General features: G+C 33.5%; 1 protein-coding gene across 4 annotated transcripts; it reads left to right on the top strand.

Annotated features, from left to right (window-relative positions):
- Positions 1 to 973: 973 nt before the first annotated feature.
- LOC146930880 (uncharacterized) lies at positions 974 to 9,583 on the top strand. 4 transcript variants are annotated; one of them, XM_085702334.1, is made up of 14 exons: positions 974 to 1,166; positions 2,123 to 2,756; positions 3,234 to 3,271; positions 3,356 to 3,728; positions 4,592 to 4,629; positions 4,713 to 5,088; positions 5,962 to 5,999; positions 6,087 to 6,462; positions 6,791 to 6,828; positions 6,913 to 7,267; positions 8,107 to 8,144; positions 8,229 to 8,427; positions 8,991 to 9,093; positions 9,299 to 9,583. In XM_085702334.1, the coding sequence occupies exons 2-13, from the start codon at positions 2,205 to 2,207 to the stop codon at positions 8,991 to 8,993; spliced, it is 2,424 nt and encodes an 807-aa protein (XP_085558460.1). In that variant the 5' UTR covers positions 974 to 1,166; positions 2,123 to 2,204; the 3' UTR covers positions 8,994 to 9,093; positions 9,299 to 9,583. The 4 variants fall into 4 exon arrangements, with proteins under 4 accessions (XP_085558460.1, XP_085558457.1, XP_085558459.1 ...); XM_085702331.1 differs by having other exon boundaries at positions 2,123 to 2,789; XM_085702333.1 differs by having other exon boundaries at positions 2,114 to 2,756.
- Positions 9,584 to 11,561: the final 1,978 nt, after the last annotated feature.

Raw genomic sequence — 11,561 nt, 5'->3', positions numbered from 1 at the left:
TACTCCAATAATATAGATTTAGCTAGTCAAATAAGTTATTTGTGAAAATTATTAGTAGAAATATGAAAGGCAAAAAATTATCACATGTTGATAAATTTATTTTTCTACACTTTTTAGTCTATATACTAACATATACTAACTACACAAAGAGTTTTGTCAATGACAAAAATTATCAAAATAAGAATTGTAAAAATATATTTGTCGCTGCTTTCTTTTTACTTTACTTTTCGTGTTATCTATCCTTTCAAGTAATTCTAACTTGATCACCATACTTTTTTACCATCTACATTTCACATTACTTATTGAAAAATCAACTTAAGTCAATTACATATTTAATCAATGATTTAGACGTCAATTTTACAGATCCATGCATGAATTTTGACAACTATATTATTATACAGATTTTACCGTTGTATGTCATTAACTTGTGTAATATATTGTTTTAACATAAACTTGTGAACTTTAAATTTGTTAAATATATAACCATATTTGATATACTTTAATACTTTGGATGTACAACAAGCCCTCCAAATTGCTCTCGATCTTGGTCTCAATCATGTTGTTTTTGAAATGGATTGTCAGCTTGTTGTGAATGTTATCCTTAGTAATAGCCCATATGTTAACGAAGTAGGAAGTTTACTCTCTAATTGTAGGGCGTTGCTTTTTTCTAATGCTACTTATGCTCTAGCTTATGCTAGGAGACAAGCTAACAGAGTCGCTCATAATCTTGCTCGAGCGTCTATATTACATGTTAGTCCCAGTATTTTCAATCACCCTCCCTATTGTATTGACTCTATTATTTTAGATGAAAAGAAATGAGTTATCTTCGCGTCAAAAAAAAAAAATTGGATGTACAAATATTGTTTATTTTTTTTTTTTTTACAGGAAAATAACTTTTATTTTTTTAAAAATAAAATAAAAAATCCAATCCAAAGTATCGAAAAAATAAGGAATCGAAGCTGTCAATCTTACTACAGTAAAGCGCACAACCAACCAAGTACCAACCCCGTTGGCGTTGGGTTTGGGTCATTCAATTTCTTCAATTCATCACTCACACTCACTGAGTGTGGGTTTCAACTAACTCGGAATTCGTCAAAACCCTCGCTCGCACTGCTTCTTCTTCTTCTTCTTCTTCTTCTTCTTCTTCTTCTCACCAACATTATCAGGTATCTATCGCTTCTCTCTTCTATCGCATTTCAGCAACTTCAATCTGCATCGTACTAATTCTTAAGATTTACAACTAATTAGTTACTAATTATTAAATGTAGCTTAAAATATGGATTACACATAACTTATTGCTCTAATTATTACATATTTATGTGCATAAGCCAATATCACATCATCTGCTTTTTTATTGCATTTTTTTTTTCTGTACTTACAATACCTAGTTGCTATTATTGATTAAGGATATGAAAACCAGGCTTTGATTTTAGGTTTTGGCAAATGTTAGTAGTTAGTTTGTTAGATTAATTTTTACTCCTTCGTCTGTGTTTGAATCCATGACCTCTAACTCCTTTTTCCTTAGCTCAAAGTAGTTGAGCTACCCAACCCCCTCAAATCATTGTATAACTAACAGTTAGTTACAACCTATATACATCGACACCAATAATAATTTTAGAAAATGACATAATTCAATGTAACCATATGCGTCGGTGTTGTGTTAGTGACGGACACCAACACTTGTCTGTTTGACACTAGGACACTCCTAATCCCAAGAAAGGAAAATCAGGAAGCTAGTAATGACCTACCTCGACAAGCTTCTAGATACAGAGAAGCTAATGTACTATTGCTACTGAATTTTAAGTGATTTCTTTTATTTTCAAATTATATTATAATCTGTTATATAAATAGGTTTTATGACTTTTATTTTTTTTTATTTTTCAGATAATAATATATATCCATATGTACATTTAAATGTCTATCATCCTATTTTTAAAAGCAAGAAAAAAAATAAAAATATAGAATGTGGTTTGAACTGAGCATATTGTTCTAGTTATTGTACATTTATGTGCATTGTTTGTGCTTAAGGAAAGAGTAGATAATCTGGATTTTGGTTGTGTTATTGTTTTCTTTGTACAAACAAACAATCCTTTGTAACGTGTATCATGTTCAGAACCTGCAGGAGGCTTTATCTTTGCAGTGTATCAAAGGGGCTTTGAAGGAGTACCGGTTCCCTCTTTGACATCCATTCAGCTAAAAATAAAATGAGAAATAAAAAAGCGCGCCAAAATAATGGCAGAGCTGTAGAAGCAAATGCACCTTTGGCGGAGAATGATATTGTTCAGTCAATAAAAGCCGTTACCGAGTTCCCTCGCTCGTCTTTTGAGTTCTATGTCTGGTCAGATGAGGGAGTTAATCTTCAAGTAGATTTAACTTCGTCCCCATCAGATTGGACTAATAAGTTTAAAAATGAGGTCCGCGTAAGTGACAACGTGAATGTAAACAAATCTCGAAGTTTTCGGCAAGATCTCTTGGAATTACGAGAGAAATCTCCCTTCTTGTGGAATACAGATTATTGTCAAATTTTTGATCGTGATGGACAGGCCAAATCTTCGTCCAAAGGGTTGAAATTGACCAAAGGTGTTGCAGAGTTATTTCAACAAAAAAATGGTGAAAACCCTCTAATGTCGTATTCAGTAATCCCATGCAGCATGTCTGATCGCGGCAAGCTGGAGCTTCAACATTCGAAGCCTGATAATCAATGTTCTGGGAATTGTGGTCTTCCAAATGGTTCTTGCATTGTGAACCCTGGTCTGGTGTGTGCGGGAGCTTCATTAAGTAGCTCTGTGGTATTATTACTAAATTTTGTTGCCTAAATGAGTCTGCTTTCTGAAATAATTCAGATTTAAAAATCTTTCATTTAATTTAGGGTTTTATCAACTGAATTGAGATATTTTTCATTGTAGTTTGATCACTATCTGTGTGTTTTTGTAATATGTTGTTGTTGTTGTTCTTGATCGGTTGTTTACATCGGTAGCTCTTCAGATTGTGTTCTTTATCTTTAGAACTGTAGATTGTTTTAACCCACAATAACACTCTCGTGAAAACAATTTGTACTTTTCATGTTTGTGACGGGTTGAAGATAATAAGACTATTGATTATTAATTAAATATTTTCCACCTTACAAGTTTGGATGATCTTTTTCAACTTCTTATGTTAATGTTCTCATGCGCATAGTGTATATTTTTATGTAATCACTTGACTATAGTAAAAAGTATTCAATTTTTTCGCAGGAGGCGGCCAAGATTGTTAATGGAAAGATGCATTCGCGGTAATTAACTTTGTTAGTAACAAATTGCAGTTTTTTTCTAGCTTTCAGGCAGCTGCTTTGATCATATTTATACTTTGCTTTCAGATGCTCCCGATTAGATGACCGACTTAAGAAGTCTAGCCTAGATTCTGATGATCACGTTTCCAAAACAGAACTTCGCAAAAAGAAGAAAAACAGATACTCCGAGATTCAAGGTTCAAGTACACTTGCTACAAGAATTTTAAGAAGCATGAAGAAAACTGCTGTTATGATCCTGCCCAGTGGTTCTGTGGAATTACAAAATTCGGAAGTTGCATGTTGTCATAAATATGCATCAGTTTCACCCTGTGACAATGAAACCCTGGATTTAAAGGCTCCAAAGAACACTTGTGAAATGGAACAGTACGGGCTACTCAAGTCAAGTGAGATTAATTTCGTTACTGATAAGAACGATTACCCGTCACAGACTGAAGAATGGGTATTGTGCTTTTCTCTAGCCTTTGATATGTATGCAATACTTATTTCATTTTTTTTCCTTCTAATTTAGAAGAAATTTCATATTTCCTTCTTTTTCTCTGATCATAAAAGTGTTCATTATATTTGATGTGGCTGGGTCATTTTAATTCCAACTTTACGATTTGGTGATAGTATAAATATTGTATTTTATAGATGGAAGTTTCGATAACGAATGATATTTTTCTGTAAATTGAAGAAATTTATCTGTCATATGTGTTACTAATGCATTCGGCATTGCATCATACAGCTTTGCATTATACAGATTTGCATATGAACAGTACTTGCTAAAATATATATGCTATCAACTAGTGAAGAATTTGAAATCTACTAGCACAGGAAAAGAAATGTTAATGATAATGCTTCTCATCATTACACAATTGATATTATTACTAAATGCTATTGCCTAAATTATCCTGCTTTCTCAACTAATTCGGATTCAAAAATCTGTCATTTGATTTAGGTTCTTATAAACTGAATTGATATATTATTCATTGTAGTATGGTCAGTATTTGTGTGTTTTTTTATTATGTTGTTCTTTATTGGTTGTTTACATAGATAGCTTTTCAAATTTTGCCATCCTTCATGTTTGAAGTTTTAGATTGATTTAACCCACTGTAACATTCCGATGAAAACAATTTGCACGTTTCATGTTTGTGATGTGTTGAAGTAGATGATATGACATTATTGATTACTATTTAAATATTTGCCACATAACAAGTTTGGGTGATCCTTTTTGACTTCTCATGTTGTTCGCATGTGCATAATGTATCTATATTTTTTAGGTAATCACTTAGCTATAATATTAAATCATTCCATTTTTTGCAGGAGGTGGCCAAGATTGTTGATGGAAGAATGCATTCACGGTAATTACTCTTGTTAGTAACAATTTGCAGGGTTTTCTAACTTTTATGCAGCTATTTTGATCATATTTTTACTTTGTTTTCAGATGCTCTCAGTTCGATGACCCACTTACGAAGTCTAGCCTAGATTCTGATGATCAGGTTTCAAAAACAGAACATCGCAAAAAGAGGAAAAACAGATACTCCGAGATTCAAGGTTCAAGTACACCTGCCACAAGAATTTTAAGAAGCAGGTCGAAAACTGTTGTTACGGTCCTGCCTAGTAGCTCTCCGGAATTACAAAATTCGGATGTTGCAAATTGTCAAAAACATGCATTGCTTTCACCCTGTGACAATGATGGATCCCTGGATTTAAGTGAACGAAAGAAAACTTCTGAAATGGAACATGACGGGCTACTCAACTCAAGTGAGATTAATTTCGTTATTGATGGGAATAATTACTCATCACAACCTGAAGAACGGGTATGGTGCTTTTTTCTAGCCTTTGAGGTGCATGCAACACCTTTCTACTTTTTTTCTTCTCATTTAGAAGAAATTTCATATTCCCCTCTTTTTCTCTGGGCATCAAAATGGTCTTTAGATTTGATGTGGCTGAGTTATTCCAATTCCAACTTAACAATTTGTGGCTAGTATAGATATCGTATTTATAGATTAAGTTTTTGATGATGAAGGATATTTTGCTGTAAGTTGAAGAAATTTATCTGTCATATGTGTTGCTAATGCATTAAGCTTGGCATTATACAGATTTGCGTATGAACAGTACATGCTAAAATATACTATGCTTTCAACTATTCAAGAATTTGAAATCTACTAGCATTGGAAAAAAATGTTAATGGCAATGTTTCTCATCATTACACAATTCATATTATTACTAAATGCTGTTGCCTAAGTGATCATCCTGCTTTCTCAATCAATACGGATTTAAAAATTTGTCATTTGATTTAGGTTCTTATCAACTGAATTGATATGTTTTTCATTGTAATATGGTCAGCATTTGTGTGCTATTGTATTATGTTGTTCTTTATAGGTTGTTTACATATGCAGCTTTTCAAATTTTGCTGTCCTTCATGCTTGACATTGTAGATTGTTTTAACCCACTGTAACACTCCCATGAAAACAATTTGCACTTTTCATGTTTGTGATGTGTTGAAGAAGTTGATAAGACATTATTGATTACTATTTAAATATTTGCCACATAACAAGTTTGGGTGATCCTTTTTGACATCTCATATTGTTCTCATGTGCATAATGTATCTCTTTTTTTATTTATTTTTTTATTTTTTATTTTTTATGTAATCATTTAACTATAATATTAAAACATTCAATTTTTTGCAGGAGGCGGCCAAGGTTGTTGATGGAAGGAAGCGTCCAGGGTAATTATTCTTGTTAGTTACAACAATTTCCAGCGTTTTCCTAGCTTTTATGCTACTGCTTTGATCATATTTATACTTTTCTTTCAGATGCTCCCAATTGGATGACCCACTTAAGAAGTCTAGCCTAGATTCTGATGATCAGGTTTCAAAATCGGAACTTCACAAAAAGAGGGAAAACAGATACTCTGAGATTCAAGGTTCAAGTACACCTGCTACACGAATTTTAAGAAGCATGACAAAAACTGCTGCTGCGGTCCTGCCTAGTAGTTCTCTGGAATTACAAAATTCGGAAGTTGTAAGTTGTCATAAACATGCATCGGTTTCACCCTGTGACAATGATGGATCCCTGGATTTAAGTGAACCAAAGAACACTTCTGAAATGGAACAGCATGGGCTACTCAACTCAAGTGAGATTAATATTGTTACTGATAGGAACAATTACACGTCACAACCTGAAGAATGGGTATGGTGCTTTTCTCTAGCCTTTGAGCCTTTGAGATGTATGCAACACCTTTTCATTTTTTCCTTCTCATTGTTTGGAGCTGTAGATTGTTTTAACCCACGTTAACACTCCCATTAAAAACAATTTGCACTTTTCATGTTTGTGATGTATTGAAGATGATAAGACATTATTGATTACTATTTTAATATTTGCCTCCTATCACGTTTGGGTGATCCTTTTTGACCTCTCTTGTTCGCATGTGCATAATTTTTATTTCTTTTTTTCTTTTTTTATAATTTTTTTTATGTAATCACTTAACTATAATATTAAAGCCTTCAATATTTTGCAGGAGGCGGCCAAGATTGTTGATGGAAGGACGCGTTCGCGGTAATTACTCTTGTTAGTAACAATTTGCAGTGTTTTCTAGTTTTTATGCCAGCTATTTTGATCATATTTATACTTTGCTTTCAGATGCTCCCAATTTGTTGATCCTCTTAAGAAGTCTTGCCTAGATTCTGATGATCAGGTTTCAAAAACAGAACTTTGCAAAAAGAGGGAAAACAGATACTCTGAGATTCAAGGTTCAAGTACACCTGCTACAAGAATTTTAAGAAGCATGACGAAAACTGCTGTGGTCCTGCCTAGTTCTCCGGAAGTTGCAAGTTGTCATAAATATCCATTGGTTTCATCCTGTGACAATGATGGATCTCTGGATTTAAGTAATCCAAAGAACACTTCTGAAATGGAACAGGACAGGCTACTCAACTCAAGTGAGATTAATTTTGTTACTGATGGAAACAATTACCTTTCACAAACTGAAGAATGGGTATGGTGCTTTTCTTTAGCCTATGAGATGTATACAACAACTTTCCATTTTTCTCTTCTCATTTAGAAGAAATTTCATATTTCCCTCTTTTTCTCTGGGCATAAAAATGTTAATTAGATTTGACGCGGCTGAGTTATTCCAATTCCAACGTTTATGATTTGGTGCTAGTATGAATACTTTATTTTATAGATGAAATTTTGGATAATGAAGGATATTGTGCTGTAAATTGATGAAATGTGCTGCTAATGTATTAAGGTTTGGATTGTCCGCTTTGCATATGAACAGTACTTGCTAAAATATATATGCTATCAACTATTGAAGAATTTGAAATGTACTAGCTTGGGAAAAGATATGTTAATGATACCGATTCTTATCATCACACAATTGATATTATTATTACTAAATGCTGCTCCCTAAATGATCCTGCTTTCTCAAATGATTCAGATTTAAAAATCTGTCATTCGATTTAGGTTCTTATCAACTGAATTGGTGTATTTTTCATTGTAGTATGATCAGTATTTGTGTGCTGTTGTATTATTTTGTTCTTAATTGGTTGTTTACATAGGTAGCTTTTCTAGTTTTTCTGTCCTTCATTCATGTTTAGAGCTGTAGTTTGTTTTAACCCACTGTGACACCATGAAAACAATTTGCACTTTTCATGTTTGTGATGTGTTGAAGAAGATGATAAGACATTATTGATTATTATTTAAATATTTGCGACATAACAAGTTTAGGTGATCCTTTTCGACTTCTCATGTTGTTGTTCTCATGTGCCAAATGTATCTTTTTTTTATGTACTCACTTAACTATAATATTAAAAAACATTCAAATTTTGGCAGGAGGTGGTCAAGGTTGTTGATGGAAAGGAGCGTCTAGGGTAATTACTCTCGATAGTAACAATTTCCTGTGTTTTTCTAGCTTTTATGCAACTGCTTTGATCATATTTATACTTTCATTTCAGATGCTCCCAATTCGATGATCCACATAAGAAGTCTAGCCTAGATTCTGATGATCAGGTTTCCAAAACCGAACTTCTCAAAAAGAGGAAAAATAGCTACTCTGAGATTCAAGGTTCCTGTGGTAAACCTACTACAAGAATGTCAAGAAGCATGACGAAAACTGCTGTCCTGGGTAGAAGATCCCCGAGGCTAATATCCAAGGTGCTTTGACTATTTAGGCATTGAAGGGAAATTATATGATATAAAACCTGAAAGGCAAACAAGTTCATTCAATTTGATCGTAGCATTCAATGTCTTAAATAACATGATGAACAGATTAACATCTGAAAATTGGTACTTGATATTTTAATAGGATGTAGATCATTGAATTTCCCTTCATTATGCATTTTATACTTCAAAATGTTAAAAGTTAAAACTTCTACTGAATAGTTTTCTAATTATTGTTACTCAAAAAACCTTCTAATGTTCCCAAATGATGTGGAACGATTGATATTTTTTAACACAAACATACAACCTCATTGCTATATTGATTTAGAGTCGAATTTTCTCTGTTCCGTTATAGCTTCTCTCTGTTTACTGAAACCTGCAAAAGCTACTTTATTTACTGTTTCCCTTGCATACATACAAAAAGGTAGTTCTGGCAGCTGGCTTGCATGCCGTATGCTTTTACTTTAGATGTTATTTTTTGTTAAAAGCTAATAACTTCAATTGCGTTTGTGTTTGATTCTTCCATGTTCTTTTTACTGTTTGTTTTTGTTGTCCAGTGAGTTCATGAAGTGCTTTGTGCGTCATTTCAAGGCATTAGTTCCAGATTTTTCAATGAAAATATAATCCACTGTTCCAATATGGAACCATGGCATTTAGTAGGTATGAACAACAACTCTCATCCTATATTCTTTAAACATTTAGTACGATAAATCAAATAACTGTTCTCACGATTCACATTTTTGTTGTTGTTTGTTTTTACGTTTTTTTATTTAAATTAGTAATGATTATGTAATCAAACACACTTTATGAGAAAAGAGGCTTCATTATTTGTTGCTCTGCTTTTAATCATGTTAATTGGTTGCAGGTAACATTATTCATTTGGAGAAGAGTTATAACTTACACCCACAGTAATACAAAGCAAGGTGGTCTTTTGAGGTAGATTTCAGTTAAACAGTAAAGAAATGAGCTATATTGTTCTTTTTAGTTTTGGTATTTAGAAATTATAAAATTGTTATGTATTTATATGTAAACCTTCAAGAAACTATTTCGGATTGTATATTTATATGGATGAGCTTACGTATCATTGAATTTATTTAGCTTGATGTCGGCATATTTGAAATATAATAGAATTGAATTTGAGCATTGAAACTAGCAGCAGTTGAATTGAAAATTTCCTGGATGGCTTATGTAGCTAACTTATAGAAATTTGTGAAGTATTAAATATACTCACTGATACTAAGAAGACAAACATTAAATAAGAGTTAAAAATGTCATTTATGCAATAAATACATCTTGAAAGTTTTTTTTTTTTTTGAGGGAATGCATCTTGAAAGTTGTGACTTTTTTATATTCCCTCCGGTCCTATTTACAAGAGACAAATTACTTTTTAGATACATTAAATAATTTATGTATTTGGTTTAGGTTCTTGATTAGATACATACATTATTCAATGTATCTAAAAAGTCAACTTTCTCTTGTAAATAGGACCGGAGGGAGTATATATTGAAGGTGAGAAAAACACAAGAAGGGGGGTTGAATTGTGTTTTGAAAAATTCTTCGTTTCTCCTAAAAACTGAACACACTGATCAGAAGTTAAGTGAGACAGCTTCTGAAGTGATAATCAGAATCTAAATGCAGCGGAATAAAACAGAGAGAGAAGAAGAACGACACAAAGCAATTATACTGGTTCCTTCCACAATCCGGAAGTAGTCCAGTCCCCCTTGCACTTCCAAGGAGATTTCACTATGAGTAATATCTGATTACAAATGCTCAAGCACAAAGCAAGAGACTTCCTTTGCTCAAGCACACAAGCTAGACACTTCCTTTGCTCAAGAACACAATCAAGAGACTTCCTGCTCAAGCACAACTGCAAGAGACTTCCTAACTAAACAAAATTACACAGAAAATTGTTTAAGGTTGAACACTTGATATACAATCAGAGGTGCTCTCAATACAAATCAGATACAGACTCAATGGACTTAAGAATTTCTAAGATATGACTTTTAGACACAGAAATTCTAAGTGAATGCAGAACAATTTCAGCAGAGATTTGGCACTTGTAAAAATGTTATGAGTCTTTCGTTTAGCGTTCTTGCATTGCCAAATTTCTAGGTCTTCACTCCTTTATATAGAGGTGTGAAAGAGACGTTGTGAAATTGCCAGCACACCAAAGAGTCGTTGTTGAAGCTTGATCTTTCACCAATGATCTTTTGCCTGATTTGGTTGTTGTCCTATGAAGAACCAATTTAAAATCCATTCCTTATCCAAAGGAACATATATGCAGGCGAGACCGTATTCTGGAGCTGTTTTCTTGTCTTGAAGCGTGGACACAAAACAGAGTAGTGGAGAACGTGGCTGTACAATTCGTACAATAGTACAATGTCAACGCTTTCGTCCAAATTGCAAGCACATGCCTTCAAACACCTTTGAAATGGCCGTTGCAATGTTCCACTGATTTTCTGCTGTGTTTTCGAGACCAATAGACAGCTTTTGCAATGTAGATCCTTCAATCTTTGAATGTTTTACAAATCCAGTTGATCTTCAGCTTCTGGTGAAATGACTTCTGATGATGCAGCTTCTGATGAAGCAGCTTCTGCAGCTTCTGATGGTGCAGCTTCTTCAGCTTCTGATGATGTGGCTTCTGGACCTCTTGTCTTCAGAAGCACTATTCTTCAGGAGCAGCTTTACTTCAAGAGCGGTATTTCTTCAGGAGCAGCTTGACTTCAGGAGCGCTTTGCCTTCAGAATCATCTAAGCTTCATTTCCTTTTGCTCTTTATTTGCTCATTCAGAACCAACCAATGATGTAACTTTTTAACTGTGGTCTTGTACACTTGAACAAATATTAGCTAGTCCAATTTACAATTTTTAATACCTTGTTATCATCAAAACTCTTTAAGGTTCATTGTTAAACACATTTTGTTCCAACAATCTCCCCCTTTTTGATGATGACAAACAATAGTATTTAAAAATTGATCAATTGTTGTTAATCTAATTAACAAGTTGACTTTGGGGTTCTGAGGTTTGTAAGCTCAGAGTCTGAGGTTTGTAAGCTCAAACTCCCCCTGAGTCTGATAGTCTTTAAGGTGAGGTTTGTAAGCTCCCCCTAAGTTCTATCCAGGTTAATTAA

Source organism: Medicago sativa, chromosome 4 (genome assembly GCF_051527215.1).
Source record: "Medicago sativa cultivar Bolivia chromosome 4, Bolivia_mono, whole genome shotgun sequence".
NCBI lineage: Eukaryota > Viridiplantae > Streptophyta > Magnoliopsida > Fabales > Fabaceae > Medicago > Medicago sativa.
This window is presented reverse-complemented; position numbering and strand designations above follow the sequence as displayed.